At 34.3% G+C, this 26,628-nt stretch overlaps 1 protein-coding gene across 2 annotated transcripts in view; it reads left to right on the top strand.

Annotated features, from left to right (window-relative positions):
* LOC108708385 (cilia- and flagella-associated protein 47) overlaps positions 1-26,628 on the top strand; it is a 221,168-nt gene that overhangs the window by 90,901 nt on the left and 103,639 nt on the right. For both annotated transcript variants that reach the window (XM_041582354.1, XM_041582355.1), the window contains exons 36-46: positions 329-445; positions 1,060-1,194; positions 1,494-1,606; positions 4,741-4,891; positions 5,610-5,698; positions 6,016-6,102; positions 11,428-11,495; positions 13,038-13,183; positions 15,659-15,767; positions 18,883-19,109; positions 21,779-21,950. In XM_041582354.1, the coding sequence (XP_041438288.1) occupies positions 329-445; positions 1,060-1,194; positions 1,494-1,606; positions 4,741-4,891; positions 5,610-5,698; positions 6,016-6,102; positions 11,428-11,495; positions 13,038-13,183; positions 15,659-15,767; positions 18,883-19,109; positions 21,779-21,950 (1,414 nt within the window). The remainder of the gene's footprint in view (positions 1-328; positions 446-1,059; positions 1,195-1,493; positions 1,607-4,740; positions 4,892-5,609; positions 5,699-6,015; positions 6,103-11,427; positions 11,496-13,037; positions 13,184-15,658; positions 15,768-18,882; positions 19,110-21,778; positions 21,951-26,628) is intronic.

Below are 26,628 nucleotides of genomic sequence, written 5' to 3' on the forward strand. Positions count from 1 at the left end.
AGGAGATGGTGGTTGCACCTTCTATCATTAAAAGAAGTATACATTTTTGCATACATTTACTAAAAAGTACAGAAGAATAAAGGTGTTCCTAATGTTTGCTCAAGTTTCTTATCAGAACAATAAAGCATAATGCAAGTCCCTTCAAAGTCAGATGTCCTGTGGTTTATTAAAATATGTACTGTATAAGAGCCTCTCTCTAATGTAGATTGGATAATAGCATATTTACTACAGTTTCTTTCATCTTTAGTTTTCCTCTGTATACTCTTCAATACCATGTAGTTTTCCTTACGCAGGTTATGTATAAGTATAACAACAATTTGTCTTTCAGATTTCTACTCATTTCACATCCATGTACACAAACCCTGAAAGCCCAGAAGAGTGCTTACACAATTGCCTTATTCTTGTTAGTGCATTCCGATCAATCAGCCTTGACATAGATGTGCAGGTAAATAACAACATTGGACTATAAAAAGAGAATCAAGACAAATATATAAAAATTGCATTGAAAAATATAATATTCTAATGCATTGACTAAGATATTTTCATCTTTTCAGAGTGTGTATCACTAGTCACATTCCATTAACAAACCAATAATTTCAAATGTCAGTTCAATATCTGTCAAGAGCTAAAAGGTCATATTTATAAAGTTTTTTTTCACTCAACTTACATATCACTGTCCGCTATTAGACCTTTGATTTTTTTTTTCTTGTGTACTGGAAGTTGAAGTTTAATAAAAGGGGTTCGTAGTAGTTATATATATGCTATAGGGGAGATTTAAGGAAAATCGCGTTTGTGTACTTTTTTTTCAACTTTATCTGAATGAGACATTAGATAGAATAGGTAGACAAAGTCTGAACTTGAAATGCTCTCATTTTCAATTATAGCTGTGGAATTTTTAACAGTTTTGGAAAATTATTGATTATTTTACTATATCAAAATAAAACAATTGTCATTTATTTTAGTTAATTCTAGATGAGTAACCAATCTACTGAATATTGTACTTGAGGACAGGTTAAAAAATGCTAATACTTTTGTTTTTTTTGTTTTTTAATGATTAAGGCCACTGACATATGTGACCCAAACCCAGTTATGATGCTGATGTTGTGTGTCTATCTGCATGAAAAACTGCCACTTTATTTGCCAAAGAAGACAGTGATGTTCGATGGGGCACTTCATGAAGTTGTCTCCAAAGAAGTGAGTATTCCTCTGTCCTATCCAAGAATCAACAAGTAAAAAAAGCCATTTCAGATAAATGAATTTTAAGACATGTGGCTGATGTACCAACATGGGTGTTACATGCTCTAGCAATCTATATTATGTTTCTATATAACCTTTTTTGCTCCAACTAAAGGGTTTGATTAATAATTTAGAATTACCTTAACCTCATATGACTTTATCCGCACACTTTCAAGACTGACTTCTGTTTCTTTTTGCTAATGTTCAATCATGGTCATCAATAGTCTGACCTTTCTGTTTTAATATTGTTGGAATAGGTATGCCTGAAAAATCCAAGCAGCAAACCACTGGTGTATAATGCTACAATTATAGGTCGAGAGTCTGACAATTTCTTTTTACCTAAAGGAAACACAATCATGATTGCACCAAAGTAAGTAACCTACTTATCTCTCTTTTATTTGAAGAGATAGCAGAAGTAGCCAATTTAACAAGAGAAATACACACAATTTAAGTTTTTCTGTTTGCATGTTACTATGGGGCAGATTTATTTAACTGCAACTTTTTCAGGTCGCAGAAAAAAGTTTTTTGGGCATTTAACAAAAATGTGACAATTGCGAATCTGAAAGTACTCCAGCTGAAACCTGCTGAAATCATGTAGAAGTCAATTGCAGATGTCTCTTTTACAACTGGAAGATGTTTTCTTTCGTGTTTTCAGAGGTTTTCCGGTGTTTTTGACACTGTCTTTTGTGCAAAAATATGAAAAAGTCGTAGTTATTGTGCGAAAAAGTTGTGGGTTTCAGAACTTTTCTGCGCCTATTCCCATTCATGCTTTTTCATTTGGGATCTTTTAATAAATTTAATTACATTTGTGGTTTAGAGAAAGTGAGTTTAGTTGTAGTTTCAAAAACTACTTATATGTCGCTGTTGATAAATAGGCCTCCACATGTTAAACACTGTAGGACAGATTTATTAAAATTTTAATAAAGTCATTAAAAGTATTTTTTATTTGGTGATTGATAATAAAAGTACCACCCTATTTACCAAAGCTTTATTCCCATATCCCTAGTTTATTTTAATAGTTAAAGTTGTTTTTGCCAGTATTGAGCTGACTAAAACCGTTTTTGCCCAAATTCTGTCCTATGGAAACTTTGCTATGATCAAGAAATGTGCTTTCATACATTTTTGCATAAGCTATTGTAAATGCCTAAAAAGTATTTAAATTTTTACCCTTGCACAAAAAAGGCCCATTTTCATCTGTGTGTGTAAATTGTAAAACAATTTTTTAGCTCCAAACAGGCACATTTAAACAGATATCAGACAAATAAAAACATATTTTACTTTGCTACTTTATAGCTCAGTTAAGTTAACTACTTTTTCCTGTGATTCCCAATAACACCATGTTCTGGAATTCTCTTACAGTCTTTTTACTCCAGACTGGTAATATCTGAGTCACAGAGTTACAACAAATGCTTTACTTGTCCTATAGATGCAAGAAGTCTATTTTTTCTCTCAGTGTCTGTTGCAGAAAACATTAAGTAGGCCATACATCTTTATCTGATGCTAGATTTAGATTTACTGAAGAGATCCAGTATATCACTTTAATAGAATGTGAATCATTGACCAACCATGCTTTCTAAATGCTTATTACAACCCATCTTTATTTATTTTAATCATGATATAAATATCTGAAATACTATCATTTAAAATAACAGTTGCCACCCTACCCCAATAAGTTTGTTCTGTTTATTTTTGTGGCTTTGAGACCTTGCCAAGTATAATTTTCTTTTGGAAGAAAACCTATTATAAATGTTACTGTCATTACAGAAGGCCATTGATAATATAGCTGAATAAATGGTAGGAAAATTAAGTGAAATGTTTCTGGTGCATGCATTGCAAGCCCTTTATTACTGTTAACTGTTTTTTGATGTTCAGAATTTCCATTTGGTTAGTTTCCAGCAGGACAGAAGCAAAACATTTGAAATTGGCTTCATTGTCCCATTACATTTTAGATTACAGAATCCGTGATTTGACAATTATTTTATCCTTGACTGAATGTATAATGCAATGCCCTATGCACTCAGAGTACTGCATAAGCACATGTCATCACCTCAGAATGTTGATTTCATGCTAATTAATTTGAAAGTGTACAAATGTATGTTACTTTTTAAGTCAGAGGGTTTGTTAAAAGACGGAAAGTAGAATGCTAAAAAATACTTTCCATTAAGTGCATTTTTTGATTAATAGTTTTTTTATTTTTCATTTCTTCTGTTTGAGATCTCTTTTATTGTATCATATGTTCAGCTGAATGCCTCTGACACACACACACTTGAACACACACATATTGCTCACATGTCACTGTACCCAATGGGGCCCAGTGGATGAGATACTTTTCAAATAACAACTAATCAATGTTGAATTTAGGCTGTACACAGTGATACTGACTCCTAAAATAAGCAGACGCTATTATAAACAAACAAAAATATAGAATATAGCACAGGGACAGTTAGCTGGATTGGTAGTTTTAACCTCCCACTCTCCAAGGGGCAGGAGTAGTGATGGAACTAGGTGTTCTGACACTGTAGATAAACCTAGCAAATGGTGCCTCCACACATTTTTAACTGCATATCACTACCCCTTAAGTTTAAAAATGGCAATTGTTTTATGTTTTATTTCACTTGTTATCCCTAAGAAGTATCTATTTCTCCCTCAACATCACAGGTCCCATTCATTCCACCTTCCACTATCACGTTTTGTTATTTTGCTAACATCAATCGTTATCCCTCTATATGCTTTACACTTTCTTTCCAATGAGCCTTTCTTTCTGTACCTTAATCTCTTCCAAAAAGGGTTCATTTCCCCATTTCCCTTTAAGACATCAGCAAGTACTATTCTTTCATTCATAAACTCTCACCAATCAAAGGCAATTTCCCCACCTCTCCTTTTATTTTGGCAGCTTCTACCTCACTCATGCAACACGCTACAAAAATGAGAAAAGCAATTTGTTTTATTTCAACCATATAAAACCACTACATAGGACTAGCTACTGATTTTTGGGTGTTGCATCTTACCACTGCCAAATGCTGTCATATATTTATTCATCAAACAGATATATATTGCAAATAAACCGAAATGTTACCATTTTGATAAAACCGATGTTAAAGTGCACAATTATGAAGTGTAATTTAACCTGTTAGAAAAAAAAATATCCCAGCTGGAAAGCAAAGTAAGTAATTTTACATATTCTTGAGACTGAGCCTAAAAATAAAATATGATGTGTTAAAAAGTTTAATCTTACATTACTTCCCCTCAAATGAATCACGATGATCAGTCATAATTATGTCATCTTTCTTTTGAAATAATGTTTTGATGTACTTAGATAATGAAGTGATGAACTGCAGCAAATAATGAGTCCAAGAATTTTGAATTATGTCATTTAGACGTGTGATGATTTGTGGTACTAGAACAAAAGCTACTTTCTACTGCCAGGGCGATTGAGTGCATAATCATTGTGCAGGTGCTTGGAAACAATCTATCTGCAACATAATTTATACTTTTTTTCAACAGGAACCAAGCAACGCTAACTCTTGAATACAAAAGTCTGCACTTAGATCCTGCGGAAGCAACTCTGTTTCTGGTTTCCAGTTCTGCTAATGGCATTAATGGAACTACATTGGCATTTTCTCTTCAGCCACGTATAACTGGTGCGGTGCCCTCTGTAAGTATTTTGTTGGCGAAACAAGAAATAAATATTAAATGCAGTATATTATGGTGAGTTAAAGGAAAAGTCAGGTTTAACTATTTGAATGTAATAATTGTGGGGCTTTTGAGAGGTTTTATGTGATTGCATTCAGACTCTGATCAAACCAGTTGACTAGAAATCACTTCTCTTGCCTTTTGTCATTATTAAGTACAGTTTGCAAGTGGAACATTTCATCAAATATATGATTTGTCTAAATCAGACTGGATTCAGTTGCTTGCTTAGGAAATACATCCAGCTCTAACCGTAACGTAAATGGATGTATTTTGTAGTTCACAAATCAGATCAGTTGGATCTCATTTACCAAGTGGTGATAACTGCAATCATTCAAAAAAGCAATCACACTGTGCATCACAACAATGAATTTAGAGAAATAGAAATAGGAAGAGTTCTGATGAGAGGAATGCGTTACTTGTCATTAGTAAAATGAGCTGAAGTCAATATCTTGATAGGTGGCCTTATGCTGCTTATTGAAACTATTATGAGAAAAATGATGCTTCATGGAATTTCACATTTAGGAAGCGTTTTTACAGGGCAGAGTGAAATTGTTTTTGGAAAAATAAATGAATCAAACTGTTTTATATAGTTGCTAAAAATAGACCATTTAGCAAATATTGTTTGTGATGCAATCTAAACAATTGTTTGTTTTAAAAATGCAATTTCTCTTTCATTTTAGGGCCTGTATAAGCATGAATCGCCATTGTATGAGCTGAAAAAGATTGATTTAGCCGTTCATATACCAATTAAAACGCGTGGCAAATTCAGGTAACAAAAATCACGTGTTTGCTTAAAAATGTTGTCTTAATGAAAAGTAACCTTAAATATCCTAACTGCTCTTTATTGTGATTCTGTTATCATTCACACTGAACACCATTTTTTGGAACTGTATTAATGTTTCATCACATTTAGGGGTTATTTATCAAAAGCCGAATTTATCTGATTTTTAAAATCATTCGCTGCTCATCTCCGTGGCTTTTAAATCCTTATTTGTATCTGTATTACAAAAAAGCTAGAAAAGAAACAATTTATCAAAATATACTTTGAGAGATTTTTTGAAACTGTATATTTTCATTTCCTGTCAGGGTCATTTTAGTAGAATCTACAAGTCATTTATCTTTTCCTGATAACCTGAAGGAAATCAACCATCTAAAAAAGGAAGAGGCTCACAGGTATGATCTTTTATGTATTAAGTGTCCTCTGTACAAAATGATTGATGGTTGCTTTTGAATTATACATTTTTTTAGTGTATTGTATATTACATCAGACCTTGCTGTGTAAATATCCAGAAATCAGATAGTTTTGGTAATATGTTGATATTTTAGCAGCTTTCTTGTCATTAACACCTCTGCTACTGCTTGAAAGGGATAGTACACCATAGACATGATCTTATTCTGTGGGTCTAATGTAAAAGAAATTGCATAAAAACCATCTGATACTTCCAGATATAAATATAAATGTAAGATTTTTTTTATACTGACATACCTGGTTTTACAAAGTTAAAGGAAGTCATGAGAGCCTGTCTGTGCAGCAGGGACCAGTTCCCCTGCTTCTCTTTGGCTAACAGAGTCACCTCTCATTTATGGATACTGGGAAATAAAGTTCCTCCGCCACCAATGATGGAAAGCAGAGGGACTAAAGGCTAGGGAGGGGTTGCATTACACTATGAGCATACAGGGAGTGGGGAAATGGTCAAAATGATCACATAAACAAACTGTCATGGTTTTCTTTCATTTTGTGGAATCAGACACCTGTATATCTATAAAAAAATTTATTTCTGGAAGTTTTTTACATAAGCATGATTGAATCAGTTCATCTCAAATGGGGAGTGTATATTTATTCTTTTAATTTTTGTATTTGTTATTTTGGGATTGCTTAAATTGTGCGTTCTGCATATCTTGTGATTTGAATTTTAACAGCTATCTGATTGTTAGAACTTAGTTACCCTAACAATCAGGCTGACATTTGCTCTAATTTTGGTTGCACTTAGGTAGCAATGGCAACCACAAATGGGGCAGAAAAGAAATGCTAATGATAAAAGGACACCTATCATCAGATAATAGCTAATAGAGGGAAACAATATATTTTTTTAAAATTACCCTCCCCCAGAGCGCTAAGCACTTCTGGTGCAAGCAGTCATGCACTAATCACAATGTCCCAGCTTTTGCATGAGCATGTACATAATGAATAATCCAAACAACAGAAGGATAAACAATTTTTTTTGATGATAGGTACCCCTTAAGAAGAAAAAAACAAAATACATATTTGCTTTATTATAATTATTACAGTGGGGTACTTTGGCTGTCATAGTTTTATTATTATTCACAATGGAATGTCACTGCTGCCTTGTCTTTTTGCTCATTCAGGGATTTGTTACTAGGTTACGCCTCTTGATAACTTCTTATAAGGTTACATGCAGCATGTAGTTGTAAGGGCCCGAAGGCACAGTAGGAGTGCGGACCAAGGAGGAGGCAGGTAAAAGCCGAGTTTGAGGTAACAGAAGGATAAGGCAATAGAATAGTCGAAGTTCAGGCAAAAGGTTCAGTCCAGGCAGCAAAGGGTCAATCCGAATAACAGGCAAGGTAGGTACACAGGAAATCAGTCAATAATATCACACCCAGGAATTCACGAAGATAAACCTATACTTGGGCAATGTCTGTAATGTCCAGAGGGCTTTATATAGGCCAGGTTTGGCGCCAAAGTTTGGGCGCAATGGCGTCATGACGCTGACGCTGGCGTCCTGGCGCTGACGCTCTGACGCCGGCGCCCATTCTGACGCCGGCGACCATTCCGTCGCCGGCGACCTATCGGCAAGCGGGAGGAGCATCAATTCAATTTTACTCCAAATGCATTAAAGTCAATGGGAGTTTTGTCTTGTGGCAACTTTTATTGTCTCTGCAACTTTTTTTTCCAAATGCATTAAAGTCAATGGGCGTTTTTTCTTATGGTGACTTTTTTGTCCAAATGCATTTAAGCCAATGGACATTTTTTCTTATGGCAACTTTTTTGTCTCTGCAAATTTTTCCTCTGCAAATTTTTGGCACAGTTTTGTTGAAAAATTTGCAGATGGCGAATATTGCTACGAGTGCATGGCTGGCGAAAAAAAAATTGCTTATCACTAGTTAGCAACTTCTCTGGAGTTACATAAATATTTTGTTGCTAAAAAGACTTTGCAAAATGTTATTACATACACTGAGAATGTTCGCAAAAGCCACAAGGTTGATAATGTTGGTGAGCATCTTTGCGCAGTTTTTTTGCTCAAGCAAAACATTTTACATTCTACCATTAATGATTAAACAGCCAAAAAAAACAGTGCTATGAGCTGATAGGCTGGGGTACACATGTAGGTATTCACCAAAAAAACCTGTATTTTTCTGAAACACTTATAGATTGAGCCACATTGTTATTAGTAAAGTGATTGCTGTCCTGAATATCTTTCTGTCAGCTACTGCATTTATGTTCAATCAATTGTGCTGGAGAGCCAGACACAGAGCTTTGCATCTGAAATGTAGAGCTAGTAACAGGGGCATCATGATTTTATTACCATTGTAATTCTTAGGAAATCATTGTTGTTTATGGAAGACACCGCTTGAAGTGTTATACTGGGAACTGTAATGCAACTGGGCTCATTCTGTAGCCATTCCAAGTTAGTGCTTAAAATAGATTTGAGAAAATGCCTTTTGGCTTGTGTTGAATCCGGTTCTGTATTTGTTTCTTTTAGCACATTTGAAAAGTATATGTTTCTGCATTTGTCAGTGTTTTTTAGATGATCTTTTTAAGATCACAATGTTTAGCTTTATGCGCTCTCTCTCTCTCTCTGCATCTTTCTCTGGAGATGATAAGGGTTGCAGTTTCTCTTTTCACATTTATAACATTTTGGAAATAAACTGGAGTATTTCCTCAAATGTAGAGCTTGTAAAAATATTTTTCATCTTACTGTAACTGCTATACCAGACTATTTAATTTACTATTCTATTTGTATCCTGGTGCCAGCATTTTAGGATCCTGGACAAGCATTGGAAATTAAAAAGCTTTATTTATGAAAAAGCCCTACGGTGCACAGTTTAAGTGCAGTACATGCACTGCCACACTACAGTGGTTTTCCCCCCAGAATCTCAGTATAATTGTGGGTACAAACTAAATTGCATCCATTGCAACTTGAGGGCAAATCACCAATATGGATGCAAACTGCCATCCGTTTGGCAAATTACAACCAAGTTGTGATGTATACAGTTTCTTGCTTGGTGCAACTCTTCTTGCAATGCTTTCTTGCGTAGTGTAATGTCTGTTGATGTTACTTTTATTTATAGATGCTCGTAATTTATCAGAACAGACTGGGTGGTTACATTAGCACTGATGCAAGTTGTTAGGAGTAGGAATGGGCACAAGTAGCTTTGCGAATGGTTTCAATGTGTGCACAAGTTTACATCCATATTAGAGCTATGCACTTGTGCTTGGGAAAATAAATGAAACTTCCAGCACCATCAACATGTATGTATTGTGCCAAAAGATGCCTTTATGTTGAATCAAGTGTGAGAAAAACACTATTATAACTTTGCTACACTGGAAACTATGTTTGAGTTATGCAGTGCTGTGGAGTCAGTACATAAATCCTTCAACTCCAACTCCTCAGTTTACGGTACCCAAGACTCCAACTCCAACTCTGACTCCTCTGTTTTTAAAGGAATAGTAACATCAAAAACTGAAAGTGTACACAGCTGCTGTGTAGCCATGGGGGCCACATTCAAACTGGAAAAAAAGGAGAAAAGGCACAGGTTACATAGCACATAGATAAAACACCATTGTATTGGTCAGGGCTTATCTGTTATGTGTTATATAATGTTCCTTTAATTACTAATTTATTTTTCATGTTGGTTAAAACAAGTTAAGGACACAACATACAAGGTATTTTATCACTGCCAAAGCTAAAAAATATAAACCACATCCTTTGGTAATTCTAAAGCAATATCAGAGTTGAACTACATAAACGAAAAAAAACAATTGGAAAACCTAAAACAACTTGTATATTAATTGAGTCTGGCATATAGCTGTTAAATACAATCCAACATTTACTAAAGTATTAGTATATGTATTTAGAAACAGAATTGCTTCTGCCATATCCTCCTTCATAGAAGCTCTTAAATCTGATTTGATTATTTTCAGTGCTTGTATTTAAATTTATTAGGAGTCGATGACTCCAACTCTCAGTGTTTGTTGAGCACATCTGCCATGTTTAGTGTTGTGTCAAAATTCAACAACTGGTGTTCAAATTTCTTAATTGCATTGGAATCAATGGGAAAGCAAAATCACATGCATTTTTGCTTCATATACTGCTACACTCATGCCCTACATTGTTAGAGAACCTTCTATCCACTATGCTACAAATTATTTTTCAGTAGAAAAAAAAACCCCCATGTTACCAATTTCTTAAAAACATGTCTGTGATATTTGACATTACCTCTGGTTGACTGGTAATGGTTTCTACTACTACATACCTGTACACCAACTATGTTGCTGTTTAAGAAAAATGTAGCATCTATAGTTTATATATTACTACTAGCTTACAAACACAGGCACAACTAATAATGTATCTGACCAAAAACGATAATATCTAGGTGTATTCCACATTAAAATAAGTAAACAATATACAGTATAGATATGTATATGTCCTTATATAGACAGTGGGATGGCTCAGATCCCTTTGGTTGATGTGGAAGAAAAGGGGAAGTATAAAACGATATATGAGTTTGTCGCATGTTCTTCTTTTTTTGTCACAAAAGCAAAACAAGTCGTGTGGCAAATTTTTGACAAGGGTTTCTGAAAATTTTCACCACTGGTGAAACACTGAATTTTGTGTTGAATCTGTATATTGCGAAATGTTTTGCTCATTACTACTGTGGTACCAATTTTAAACCTGTTAGTGTGTTGTCATTTGTTTGCCCTGCAAAAGCATTACAGTATTCTCTCGGTCCCTGTCTGTGGACCCACAAAAGTAAATTTAATGCTGTTGAACAGTGAGCAGAGAGTTTTCTAAGTATAAATGTTTCCATATTTGTATTGAGCGTGATAGGTTAAAGTTGTATGCATGATTTAATGCAGACTTTTAGTTTACAAATAAGTTTAATGTGTTTTATAATCACATAATTTTCTTTATGGTTTGCTTCCCCATTTATTGTGCCACATATTAAAGAAACAGTAACAAATCAAAATAATTTATATTAACATTCTGTTTGAAACAATAATTACAATAGTCCTGTTTTTTTTTTCTTTTTTTTACTCTCAGCTTTGGTCATTTCATTGTAACTTGGAAAGTTATGCAAAAATAACTATACATTTATCTTTAATTTCAGTACTGTGATTGTTCACTATAGATTATAACAGGCCATTTTTTCTGTTACTGACTGAAACTTTGACTGCAGATTTATTTGTAAACAATTATAAAAGAGCAATATTTTTTGATGTATTTTAAGAATTTAAACACTTTTGTTCCCTAATAGTTTACTAGAAAATGCATCTACAAAAGTGATTGGTGAAACATATAATGAAGAAAAGTTGATTAATCAAGGTATTGTAGCATTTACAACTATTCAGAGAAAACACTTTATCCTTTATTATACTTAGCAAAGAGATGTTTATGTTTTATTTATCTCTGTTGTGAGAGAAAATTGCTCTAGGCAAATGGCAAATGACTAGAACAAGAAAAGGTATACTAATAGGGGCCGATTCACTAAGCTCGAGTGAAGGATTCGAATGAAAAATACTTCGAATTTCGAAGTATTTTTTTGGTACTTCGACCATCGAATTGGTTAAATTCGTTCGAATTCGAACGAAATCGAACGAATCGAACGAAAAATCGTTCGACTATTCGACCATTCGATAGTCGAAGTACTTGCCCTTTAAAAAAAACTTCGACCCCCTACTTCGGCAGGTAAAACCTACCGAAGTCAATGTTAGCCTATGGGGAAGGTCCCCATAGGTTTGCTAATCTTTTTTTGATCGAAGGATTTTCCTTCGATCGTTGAATTAAAATCGTTCGAATCGTTCGATTCGAACGATTTAATCGTTCGATCGAACGAAAAATCCTTTGATCGATCGATCGCAGGATTAGCGCTAAATCCTTCGACTTCGATATTCGAAGTCGAAGGATTTCAATTCGAGGGTCGAATTTCGAAGTATTTTTAACTTCGAAATTCGACCCTTAGTGAATCTGCCCCTAAATCTGCCAAAGGTTGTGTTTCTAAAAGTATTAGCAGTTAATGGGCAGATTTTGTAGAAAATTAGGATCAGTGTCTTTCAAATGATTTAGAAGCCATAGGACATAATGAGCAAGATACAACAGTTACGTTGCCAATACAATATCCACCTTATTTTAATGTGATGGTTTGATTTATTACAGTTTGTTTAGAAATGTAAACAATTATTACATAAATCAGCACAGTAGTATTTAGCCATTGTAGATATATATTATAAATACAAATTTACAAGTATGATTTTTCTTTTACTTTCATTAATGGATGAAACACTGTAAGAAGAGTGCTATTTGTATTAGACCTTCAATAAACATTCCAAATTCTTATCAATTCAGAAAGTTTTCTATAAAAATGTAATGCAACTTTTTTCCAGTTTCTAGTAGATTTTGACCACTCACATTCTATTTTTTGTCCATATATTATTAAAATAGGCTACACCTACTCACATGATAACCTTTTTTTTTATAGTATAAAACCGTGAAGTTAAAATGATCCTTGGTTTGAGAAAGACCACAGCTGTAGTTTTGGTACATTTGTAGAGTAGTTAAAAAACAGCAATTTCTGAGACTACCATTAAAGAGGTTGCAATGGTATGTGACTTTGACTGCCTTCGTTGTCCTTTTTTTTTTTACATGTGAAGGAGTGCATATTATTTAGAGGGTTACCTGGGAGTGGAGAGATCAACAATGGGTTTACATATTTAAAATAACTCCACGGTGTTATCGGATCCCTATATCCCCTAGAAGAAACTCAGTATTTTTTAAACCAGCAATAAAGCCTGAAACAGTAAAAAGTTCATACGCAATGTTGTTTTCATATAATATGGCTTAATATACATTTTTGTTTTGTGTCTACAGTGTACCACCCCAGTTCAATGTGCCAGTTCTTCTGCCCTGTGAACTCCATTTTCCTAAAGGAAGGCAGCTCAACATCATTGCAAATTTACTATATTCCATTTGACCTTGGGAAGAGATTCTGTACCATAATTTTCAGCAATGAAATGGTATATAAATCAGAATATATTTTTATTTATCCTTAACTGCCATAGAATCTACATTGCTTACAAAAAGTTAGAGCAGATTAGATTCTATGTACATGTATTTCAGTTTGCACTATACATTTAGGTAATTTTATTTTTTTGGTCCAATACACTGATTGCTTTTTTTTATAGATGATGTTCTTTGAAAGGGACACTGCTTTAAATAAAAAAAAGTTTTACTTTTCCTATAAAGAATGTGTAGTATTTTTAATTAAAAAGAGAAATTGTTTAATGAGCTAAATTGCTGCAGAGCTACAGTAAATGAAAAAAATGAGTGCAAAACTCACCCATTAAAATGCCATACACACAGCACTTGCAACCACTGTATATGGGCACCCTGCTTTAATTTGTATTTATAAAATGTATACTGTTTAGGGCAACGAGACGTGGAGAGATTTGTCGACTGTGTCTAAAATTCACTTCCACGGGTGGCAAATCTCCCCCAAATGCCATTAGCATTGAAATGCCACATGTAAAAATAAATACATTACTTGCGGCAATTGGGTTTAATCACAGGAAATGCAAAAGCAGACATTTAACTTGAGTAAACTCTTTATATAATAGCTTACAACAAATTTGATAACTTTGTTACAGAGTTTATTTTACTGTAATTATTAAAATAACTTTTGTGAAGCATTAAGGCCTGTAACATAATTTAAAAAAAAAAATCCTTAGTATACATTGAAAAAAAAACCAAGGCAAATGAAACTTTAAAATCATAAAGTCTTTATAAAGAAATAACTTACTGAGACTCCGCTTGCGCTCCTCTTCAGAAAGATCCATCATGCGTCGTTTGATTTCTCCTCCTTGCCTTCCTTATCAGACATAGCCAGGGAGGAGAAATCTAGCACTGCACGATGGATCGTCACAATGTCTCCTTTTCTGAAGAGGAGGAGAAGCAGAGTTTCGGTAAGTTATTTATAAAACTTTGCGATTTTAAAGTTTAATTTGTCTTGGTGGGTTTTTTTAAATGTATACTAACACATTTCTTTTTAAAAAGATTTGATGTTACTGGACCTTTAAATATTACTTTTCATTCTTGATCAACATCAACTTGTCAAATTATGCATTTTTTTAAATACTACTTTATTTTGACAAATTTATTATCGTCATAGCCAAGCAAACACAAGGAATGATACAGGATATCAGCTAAAAGCAGGCTTTTCTCCAGAAAAGCAATTACATTAATGAATGTGGTAATTGTTTTAGTGATGTTTTTTTCGAACTCTAGGTAGAAGTCAGAGCTTTAACAGTCCTAAACAAAAGAAGTCAGAATTCAGCTTTTTTCTAAATGTATGTGCCCTTGACAGAGAACTGCTAATACATATACAGCAGGGATCCCCAACCTCTTTTACCTGTGAGCCACAATCAAATGTAAAAAGAGTTGGGGAGCAACATAAGCATGACAAAACATCCTGGGGTGTGCCAAATAAAAGATATGATTGTCTACTCACTTGCCCTTTGTGAACTGGCAGCCTACAGGAGGCTCTGTCTGCCTATAAACCTGGTTTCTATGCAACCAAAACTTGCATCCAAACCAGGAATTGAAAAATAAGCACATGCTTTGAGGCCACTGGGAGCAACATCCAAGGTGTTGGCTAGCAACATGTTGCTCACAAGCCACTGGTTGGGGACCAATGATATACAGTAACACTAAAGAATAAATGTGTAAATGTACACTGTTTGGATAAGACTGTATACACAGATTTATATAATTACATTTTTTGCATCTGAATCTATAATATTTATAATATATTAATATGTTATGGATTGGGGGGGTTACATAGATAACTCTTAACAGTATAAAGACAAATATTAAAATGTAATTAATATATGATAATGTAAGCCTTATCAGAAAGGTCCACCTAAATATACCAGTAAACCCTTAAAGTAGTGCTGCTCTGAGTGCTCTGTCAAAAGAAACACTGTGTTTCTTTCCTTCTATTGTGTACACATATTGTGTACTCTGAGCCAAGAGCTATAAGTGAGCAGGAAGAGACTCAGGCAGGAAGTGATGTCACACCAAGCTAATACTGCAGCTGCTATCCTAAACAAACAGAGAGCTTCTAAAGCTTTGTACACATGTATGGTAAAACATTCTACAGAATAAATATAGCATTCTAGCTTGCACTATTGCAGCTAATCTATTGGCAATAAAATTCTTCCATAGTTTTCCTTCTGCTTTAAGGTAGCAAGAAGAAAAGGAGGAATCCTTGGTGAATGCAAAGCTCTAACGTATTTCTTAGTGACGTGTAATTGGCCAAATTATAAATTTATTAACAGAGATAAACTTGTGTGTCTGGTTCCTAATTTGCATGTTGTCCTTTAAGTTAGTGATCTAGAATGCCCTCACTTTTTTATACCTGGTCAGTATTTAAGCAGAAGCAAAATTCTGTAGTGGCTGCGAAAATATTAATTCCTTGTATTATTTCCTTTCAGATTGGAGATTTCATATATCAAATAGAAGGGACAGGCATTTATCCTTTGCCGTCAGCTATCACTGCTTTGAATAGCCAGAATATTTTGCAGACTTCCACATCCACTCCAGGTATAACCTTATTTATAATAGTTTATATTATTTTGATATAACACACTCTAATGCTTTGTTTGATTTGGGTCATTTGCCACCCACAATAGATTGTGGGCTCACAATGTAAACACGATTTGTGCAATTTACCAGCAACAATTCACTACTTAGGCAATGACACTGCATTTTGGGCTGCAAGCATTTGTATAAAATCCAATCTCTTTTTAAAAAAGTAACCCATTTTTTGTAAATGGCTCAAATGGGTCATAAATTAGCAGAAAAGCAAAAATAAAAAAACAAAATGTGACCTTCCGGGAAGTTCTTGAAAAGTTAACAGCTGTTTACACTGCACATACTGTAAATTAATTTTATTTGCTATTTTACTCTATTTCTCAATATAATTATATTGGTGTGTTAACTGCTATTCCTTCTTTTGCACATCTCCAGTACAATGGTGACAAATTAGTACATCTCAGTATACAGTAGGTGGACCCAAGTTGGGCTTCTGCAGTATATTTCTTCTTTTGTACAATACTATGCAACATGTTAGCATTTTATCTCTTCTGTATGAGAATATTTTCAGAAAAAAACTAAAGCAGTTTCATTCTTGCGCTGAGAGACTGCTACAAAACAAAACAAAACATTTATTTATAGTAAAGACAATAATGTTTCCAAAGCAGTAAGCCTTTAGGATCTTGGCAATAGAAGTGGGCCACACTCATTGGTTAAGCTTCTGTAGTTCTGCAAGGAAAATATTTTATTTATATTAAGTAACACAAAAATCCAGCTGGCATTTAAACATTAAGCCTAGCTGTTAACAGAATTTTACTTCTAGCAGTTTGTAAAGTGTTTCTTTTAGGTCTTTGCTCCTCACCCAAGGTCAGAACATCTGGTCTCATAATAAGAAATAGTTGTTTGCAAATTCTCCTGCTGATATATATAGGTTTTTTTTTAAGCAAAATCCCTTTTAGAGATAACTATTATCCTTTATACAACATTCACATATATACAACAGATTTTTCATCACCAGTCCCTGCCGCAGTGATGCTTTAAAGCTAAAGTCCCCATCATGTATTGTGTCTTAACATGGGGCTTTTTGAATTCTACATATAACCCTTAACTATATCTAGCTATGTGCAAAAAAGACAATAAGAGGTATATTTTCTAAACTTTAAACAGTACATTTTTTTCCTGGTATTAAAGTGTTTAACAAATCAAACATTAATCAATGATCAAGCTAGTTTTGATTGGAGTAGACCATGTAAAACAAATGCTGGCACAAACTGGTTGCTTAAAAAGTTTTATTAAACAAAAAGTATTCATCGTATTGTGTTACAAAAAGCCTGACACGTTTTGTGTCCCTCCTGGCCAATTAATGATAGGAAAAAAGTTCACTGGCACACAGGTAATGCTGGCAGGGTGAAACCCTTGCTTTAGATTTATTCAGTGCGGCATGCAATGTTTCGGGGATAACCTTCATCAAGGATTTATTTAGTGCAGCATGCAACATTTTGGGGATAACCCCTTTATCAAGCATTGATGCTTGATGAAGGGTTATCCCCGAAACGTTGCATGCAGCACTAAATAAAAAGGTAAATTTGCAAAAAAGAAAAAAAAAAACCCTGCAAGAACAAAACAGGGAACGGATGTTGTGTGAAAAATTGTGTGATTTAGCTGTACTTTTGATTCAAATCTGCATTAGGCCACATCTTTTATGAAGGATTGTGTATTTAGCTTGAGAGTTTGGCATTCATAATAAATGTCATCTAGTTAATAAATAAAAGGAATCACAGTAATGTCTACAAACAAATACTATAGGAATGCTTAAATCCGTTCACTGTGAAGTAAGCAACTGAGAAAATACAACTCCCAAATCTGAATTCTGAAGCTGACAGGGGGAATTAAGGACTTTAAGGCCAATTATTGGTTGGCTTTCCTGTCAATGTTATAGTAGTCCATAATGTGTATTATATATATATATATATATATATATATATATATATATATATATATATATATATATATATATATATATATAAAAGTTTTTATTTATGCATTTTAACTTACAACAGAGAGTAAAGACAGCAGTAGTGAACCATCACACATTGCATCGCTCAACAATACAGAAGTACATATTCTAAGTAATCTGTAGTGGCATTTATCAGGTGTAGCTCAGTGGGTGAGACAGGAAGTATCAGGGGCTTAAGGGCCTAATAAGGTCCCTGCAGGTGGGGGGGAAGCACATGATCTTGGTCAGGGTTTGCGTCCAGCCAAGGCGACCATATCTGAGTAAACTTCTCTGGACATCCTCTGCCTTCATATGTTAACTTAATCAGGGGCAGTGCTTTGTTGGTCAGTTGGATCCATGCCTGTTTCGTAGGTGACTGAGGGGCCATCCATTTAGTCATCAGCAGTTTCTTTGCATAAAATAGTAGGGCGCGAAACAAAAGTCTGGACCTATTGAGAGGTATAATTTCGTCCATCACTCCTAGGAGGCATACTTCTGGCGTGCACGGACCTGGGAAGGCCAGTTCCTCAGACAGGTATAGTATAATGGAGTTCCAAAAGGATCGGATCCTAGGGCATGACCAGGTCATATGGGCGAAGTCCGCCCCTCCCCCACCACATTTAGGGCAAATGGCTCCCGGATTCCTGCCCATTTTCTCCAGTTTGCTGGGCGTGAGATATATTTGATGCAGGAACTTAAGTTGGACAAGTTTGTCCTTCAAAGCAATCAGGCCAGAGTAGATCGAGGCCTTGGCCTCCTCCCATGTTTCATCCGTTATTGCTGGAAGCGTAGTCCGCCCCTTGGGTAAGGCCCTGTCAAAGGGAGTAGTGCCTGTTTTGAGCAGGGCTTTATAAAGCCTGGAGATCAACCCCGTGCGCTGTGGGTTTCGGAGGACAAGTTCGAAGGAGGGAGTGACATACTGTATAGTTAATATATATATATATATATATATATCTATCTATATATATATATAGATATATATAGATATATATATATATATATATATATATATATATATATATATATATATATATATATTTACTGAATTCATATTATACATAATAGATTTGTTTTGTAGAATAATCCCTAAATATGAAACCCACTGATCACCGTATTTGGTTATTTTAGGTCACAAGAATGCACAGAAGAGCATGTTGTTTAAATGCCACCCAGATGAAATTCTTGAAGAAAATCTAATCATCCCATTGGTTAACGAAGCAAGAGAAAGGGCTCTGGGTCTGGCAGCACAGATGCAGATGACTGACCTGGAGTATAAACGTAGAAAGATCACAGCAACTCTGCAGAGCAGCAGTGTGAGAGTAGCAGTGGTTACCCAAGGCATGAGTAAGATTCAGGTAAATATAGTTCTGTTACACTTTCATTGGAGGAGCGATTGGTCTGCTGTCAATCCTCTTGAGAGAAAGTGTGTTATAGATAAATACATATATCCCAATGCTTTTTTTAATGGTTATTAATTAAAAACTGCAGTTTCAATTGATTACATTAAGCAAACCCAATCTATTCAAGTACAACTGTATACAATTGTTTATTATAAATAGCCAATACTTTTTTCTGAACAGAGCAGGTCAATCAAACAGGGAAGTGGAAAATATTTTCCGATATACCACTGTCTCCCTACAGGCATACAGAGAATTTAGGAATGTGAACATTATATTCTTATTTTGCTTTTTGTTCCTAAAGTCCTCCTTTCATTTAACTTTCCTACATTCTTCTTTTCATTTACTGGTAAATTAGTGAAAGTTATTCATGGGTAATATATTAGGAAGTTACAGATAGATAGAGATCAATTGTAGAGATAATACAATGAATTGGGTGGGTTGTAAATAGTCCAGGAGTCTGGATCCAGTCAGGTAAGTTAGTGTGACATGAAACCTGACCCTAAATCAAGGCCCTGTCTTAATAAATAAATAACTCCATACATTTTAATTCATAAATCTTCCTTTCCCCTTCAGTTTTAAAGTTCCCTTTTAGAATTAAGACCTGCATGTCCTGAAGACTGTGATTTTGACTGCAGAAGTGTTGCCCACTGGTGTATCACTATTTACAACCCACCCTAATTCATAGTATTATCTCTACATTTGATCTCTATCCATCTGTATTTTCCCAATTTATTGTCAGTGAATACCTTTCACTGATCTAACAGTATATATGCTGTACCTTTCCAGCTTTCATTTGTATTTTGCCTGACGAAGGAGCCTTGGTGCTCCAAAAGCTTGGAATGTATTTTTTATTATTAGCCAATATAGGTGTCACTTCAACAATACTTTTTGTATTTGTTTGTTTTTTTATTTGTTATTTTTGCTACTGGCTATCACGATACCACAGTTTTTGTTTTTTGCTTATATTGGAAACTGGTAATCCACATGAAATTTAAATGAAAATTTGAAAAGTTTTTGATAAAAGTAACTGACAGACCACATGCTTTTTTTTTTTTTAAACAATAGTATGAACAGTCTCTTGCACTAGGTACACACTTCTTCTGATCTTTTTTTATTTAGCAATTATTTAACAATCCCCATCTTGGGTCCACTCAAATAAATACATTTTAAAACAGTGACAATACTGTACAGCAGAGACGCAGAGATAGTCTAGGTTAACAGACAAATGCTCTGTCATTCCCTTTGAGTCATAACTAGTATGTAAATAGAACTCAGTTCATTTTATTACAATAGTAAGCCAGCGTGTTTGGAACTTTGTGTTAGAAGTTATTATTACACATATTGTTTTGATCCCTTTCATTGCCTTAATTTGTATATAGTGCAGGCATCTGCTGTCAAAGCAAGACATTTTATGTGAAATGTATATAAGCTTTTAGTGCCATCTATAAAAATCCTCTTTCCTACTCTAATTTTTATTTAAGATTACCTGCATTGTCAACGGCAAAATGGCACTGAAATGCTGCTATTTGTTTTTATTGAGGGACATATTAGATGATCTCACCATTTAGCTGTCAGTGTTATCTTGCATTTGCAAGTTCTGATGATGAACACCTTTGTTTTAGTCAAATAACCTTGAGTTTTGCCCTTGCCATTTTCACAGTTCAGGCATCAAACCTTCTGCAAACATAGGACTAGATGTTATTACTAGTTGTAAATTGTCTGATATGGCATTATTAATGCTTGCAATAGAAGTCAATCAAATATTTATTCAGTCACATTAGCAGCAAAGCTGGATATGTAAGGTAATTTTCTGAAGAATTTTATATATCAACAGAACAACACCAGATTAGTCGATTGCTAAAAATATTGGCACAAGGTACAATGGAAACAAGGAAAACCTATATGAACACTTTTTAAAGAAAAGTTTACACTAGTAATGTACTGAATCCATGCCATGAAACTGCTTGGTATGGTATACTTTGCATACCATTGATATTTTTATAGGAAAAATCTATTAAAATTCAATACCTGTAACATGTTTTTGGAAATGGTGCCAAAAAACTCAGTCTCAAATTTTTTTCAAACGTGAGTTATTTAAACCCAGATTTGCAAGATTTATGAAATAAAGAAAAGCTCAAAAATATTGAAATAAAGTTTGACAGCTAAACCTGTTGACTTCTGTTAGGGGAGATATACAGTATTTTCAACATTCTGATTTTATGATTTTTTAAACAACCATATTTTTATTGATTCATTGAAAATCAATCAAATTATGTAATTTGTGATTGAGTTTTTCCGCTACTTTACAGATCAAAGTTTCTTATGCAAGGTTTTGCGTAATTATGATTATGAAAATAAATTGTAAAAAAACTTGATTGTCAATCTACAATAACACTTTAAAATGTCATTTTGTTTCCTACTTACCATATAAAGGTAATTTTATGAGCCTCCAATAGGTATGAAAATGTAGCATGATATTTCACTCTATGTTAGGATTTTTCTCTTAATAAAATAAATGCAATTGTCTTGAATAAATGTAATACAATAAAGAGTTGTTGTGATTTTATTGGAATACGATTTAGAATGCAATATCAAATTTTCTTTCTTCTCTTTTCTGTTTATAGACCAAATCATTATTCAGCTCTTCACCTTTCTCCAAAAAGCTTACATCAATTGACTATGATGTAGAAATAAGCATGCCAGAGTGCTTTACAGTCCCAAAGAACATTTCTCTATCAGTGACAGGAAAAAGTCGAGTTAAGGGCTCTCCAACGGGAGTAGTTGGAGATATCATAGGTGAATACTCTATAGATGCAAATCAGTTGTTTATCATTTTTTCAATGGCACATTTTCTGTGACACTAATGTTTTGTTTCATGTCATACCTTAATGGTATAATACATATAATAAAATGTCCATTATTACTGTTCATACTACATAAAGAAACAAGAAATCATACTGTTCCCTTTCTGACAACTTCTTAAAAGGCAGGACATTAACTAACAAATTAAATATGTTGCTGCGTATGTAAACATGTATATGATTGAAAATTGTTATTGATTACGTATTGAACAAGCTCATGTTACTTTAGAAATTGGGAGCATGCATTGTCACATGGATTATAATGTTTGCATTGGTTGGGCTGAGCTTACCTGACCTAGACTACTGATAAAACAAAAGGGGGGTTGTGGGAGCACTCCTAAGGCTAAGTAAAAATATATTAAAGTATAATGGTTAGTGCTACTGACCTGGCCAAATTAATCAGTGCGCTTGGGCCCCTGTATAAGTAATTCAGTATATATGCAAGTGCATGTGCTCACAAAGACTGGGGTTTTTAGTAATAAAGTTATGATCATAAAGTTGATAAGCCACCATACCACGTCAAGGTAAACCCCACACGGTGGTCCCTAACTTGTTTACCTCTGGTCACAGAATAAAAGGTCCTGTGCCTCTCTGCATAGTAGCAGTGTAGTAGTGTGTGGATGTAAGTATAAGTAAAAATATAGGTGTGAGCTAAAGTAAGTAAAAAAGGACAAACTAAATAAGGTGTAGTAATAGGTGTAGTAAGTGTGAATAGGTGCAACAGTGTTGCTTGGTGCAGTTAAAAACATAGGGCCAAGGTTCAGCAGACATTTACTTCAAGTAATGCTACTATGCAGAGAGGCACAAGATCCTTTTTATTATGACCAGAGGTAAAAACAAGTTAGTGACCTCCGTGTGGGTTTTACCTTGATGTGGTATGGTGGCTTATCAACTTTATGATCATAACTTTGTAACTAAAAACCTCTGTCTTTGTGAACACATGCACTTGCATATATACTGAATTACTTAGACAGGGGCCCAGGGAATGTGTACTGATTAATTTGGCCAAGTCAGTAGCACTTCCATTATACTATAATATAATTTTACTTAGCCTTAGGCGTGCTCCCACAACCCCCCTTTTGTGTAGACTACTGATAGACTACTGGTAGACTTCACACGCTTGGAATTAATAGTCATAACACGTGGTAGATGCAGGGTTTTAAAGAGCAATTACTTTTTTTGAAGTGAAGGCTAAAGGTAACAATCAAACATTAGCAATAACTCACATATGGTCTCATTTACTGACAAAAATTTTTTGATACAATGTACAGATACTGTATGGAAATCCGTTCTGTATTACAGAAAGGCAGTCTCTCATAGACTCCACTTTATCCAAATAATCCAAATTTTTAAAAAAGGTTTTCTTTTTCTCTTTAATAATAAAACAGTACCTTGTTCTTGATCCAAACTAAGATATCATTAATCTGTATTAAAAGCAAAGCACGCCGATTATATTTAATTAATATTTTATTTAATGTTTACATGATCTAGTATACTTAAGGTATGGAGATCCAAATTATGGAAAGATCCATTATCTAGAAAACCCCAGGTCCTGAGCATTCTGGATAGCAGGTCCCATACCTGTACTACTATTTAACTAAGCAATTCTTCACTTTTGCCTGTTTTGATGGTGCTTGGCTTTCTGATACTAGATCCCATAACTGCTTTGTAACAACAATATACAGTTATAAATACTTTAAGTATAAAATATTTAGATATATATTTGTGCTGCATGTATATATTCAAATTACGGAGCATATACCTCCCACTTGTGGTGGGTGAACCTCCAGCACTGATATTACTATTTCCACTCATTGCCTCAGTGCATATGACATCAATGTATTCTCCATCAGTAAAAATATCAATACATATTTATTGCTGTCTAAAAATGTGGCTGGCCAGCCTACTATATTAAATTACGTAAAGATTCAAATAGCACATACTTCCCTGCACTCTTTATGAGCTGGGTACACCTCCCCCAATGTCTGAACACAATTGGAAATACTGTTGCCCTGCTGGTGAAAAAAAGCCTTTTTAATAAAAGTTTGGCATCTTGGACAGCCCACTATGTATAAACAATTAAAACGGCATCCTAAAAGGAAGAAGCTAAGAGAGCCTTTCAAGCCAGCTTTCCCTACAAATGGCAAAAAACCCATATAATTTATTCAGGAATCTGCATAAATCCTCACCACCAACAACTATATCAATCATATACCTATAGTAAAATGGATAGTAACAGATATGCAAGAATGGAAACAATATACACCATCTTGGCTAGGTCATATAGCCGCTGTTAAAATGAATTTACTGCCCAACCTGCTATACCTATTTGAAACTATCCCAGTTCACGTGCCTCTATCTACAGTGTGTTAAGGTATATAAAAAAAAACAAATACCTAAGTATATATGGAACAAAAATAGCACTAAAATCTCAAGTCCTGTCTTATTGGCTAGAAGCACCAACGGTTGTCTTGCCGTTCCCAGACATCAGTAAATACTACAAGGCAGCCAACCTATGCCAAACCCTAGCCTGATTTCAACCATGGGCCCTTACAAGGTAGGCTAGGCTAGAGGCTTTCTGGACCAGTCTATATCATATCAATAATATTTTACTATCTGACCCTCCTACAATACAACTATCATGCCTAGCCACACAATCCATACATTTTACTCCATCCATTTGGAAGCAGTGTAATAAAAGGATTGCATCTGTAACTACCCCTCACCTCTGATAGCAAACTCTGATTTTCAGCCTGGCCAACAAAGATTGTTTCGCACAGATTGAGCAGCCCATGTCTTGACCAGAATTATAGATTTTATTGACCCGTTGAAACAGAAGCCATATATATATATATATATATATACAATGAGTTTCTTAAAAAAGTTTAAATGGAGCTCTGATAAAAAGATGGACTACCTCCAAATTAATTGTATGACTTATCTTTCGGTTTAGGTTCTTCTAGTCCTACCTTGTTGTTAGAGTAAATTGGAAATTCCAAACTGGAAAGCTTCTAAACAAAAAGCTAAATTAAAGTGTATTAGAAAACCCCTATACTCTTTTTCTCCACCCTGAAAGCCATCTGTAAAATCAAGACCATTAGTCTAACACCTTATAGAAAAGTTTGAATATCCACAGGAGGAACAGGTATTTTCCCTGTTATTGTTATAAAAAGGATTCATTACAGGTAATCTATGGCAATAAGGGAAAGAATCCCTGAATTAAATTGACCTCTCAGAATATTCAGATAACTAATTTGGTTTAAACTTGAATGGGCCTATACAATACCGCCTATATACTGGCGTCTAATCATGAATAACTGTTTTGCAGTTAAATGACTTGTTACTTTTATACTTGCTTTGCTAATTTGACAAACATTAGCTTCCTGAGAATGTGTGACCAAAATAATTATCAGATCAGAAGCTGACAAGTTTATTTACCTGAAATGGAGCTTTAAACAAAAACAAATGAGACGTTGTCCCATGCATTTAATTATCTGACATCTCAGAGAATCTTCCGTAATAATTTATGTAGAAACAATTGCCTAGAATATGGCACAAAATGCCAATCAAGCATCATCATGTTTATTGTTTCAACATGCAGTACAGTATTATATATATTTTTGTAGAATTTAAGTATTTAGTGACTAATATCTTAATTCTTTTCTGCCACTGTGCTAAATTGATTACAAAGGTCCCAAATACAGTTTCAATCAGAATAGGTAGAACCAGCGCACACCCTTATTCAGCTCAGCCTGGTGCACAGTCTTAGAGGCTCCGGCAACCTCACATTTGCTACAGAACAAAAAAAGATTGGCACACAGGCAGTCAAATTGCAGGGTATACCTGCAAATTTATTGTGTGCAATGCAACGTTTCGGAGTCACGCATTGCTTGACAAAGGGGCGTGACCCCGAAACGTTGCATTCCGCACAATAAATGAGCAGGTATACCCTGCAATTTGACTGCTCTTTTTTTTTTTTTAAATCATTTGTATATATATATATAAGGTGTACAATGCATTCCTGTAATTACAGTATACAATATCTATCCATCTGTGTATCTGGTATATATTTATATATATATTCTGATTTGCAAAATAAATGTTGTCAAAACACTACAGTTACTGATTTACAGATTTACTGTATATCACATTGCAACAAATGAATAGTATATTTGTAACTCGAATGCAGCATGTGTGAAATCAGGGAGTTAATAATCAAAGGTTGAATGTTAGAAGTTTTTATACCTCCAATTAACTCGAATGGAAAAAAATAAATTCTGTGAGTTCAGGTTGCGAAACGGAAAAACTCGAATTAATTGAGTTTTTTTAATCTGAAAAAAAAATGAACAAAAAAAAACCCTTGAAGACTCCAATATTCATGGAAAACACAACTCGAACCTTAATAAATAATCCACTAAATGTTTTGAAGTATTGTATTAAACTGTGATCAGCCTTTTATTATATTCATTAAATGATAATTAAATATGGCTTTTAGTGGGAGGATGATTTTTTTTTATTTGTCTCATGTTTCATAGTTAAGTGGTTAAGACATGATAAACTTTTCCCTCTCTTTCATAGTTTGCATTGCTGTCCGTTATAATAGAACTGGTATT

The sequence above is a fragment of the Xenopus laevis genome, chromosome 2L (genome assembly GCF_017654675.1).
Source record: "Xenopus laevis strain J_2021 chromosome 2L, Xenopus_laevis_v10.1, whole genome shotgun sequence".
Classification (NCBI taxonomy): domain Eukaryota; kingdom Metazoa; phylum Chordata; class Amphibia; order Anura; family Pipidae; genus Xenopus; species Xenopus laevis.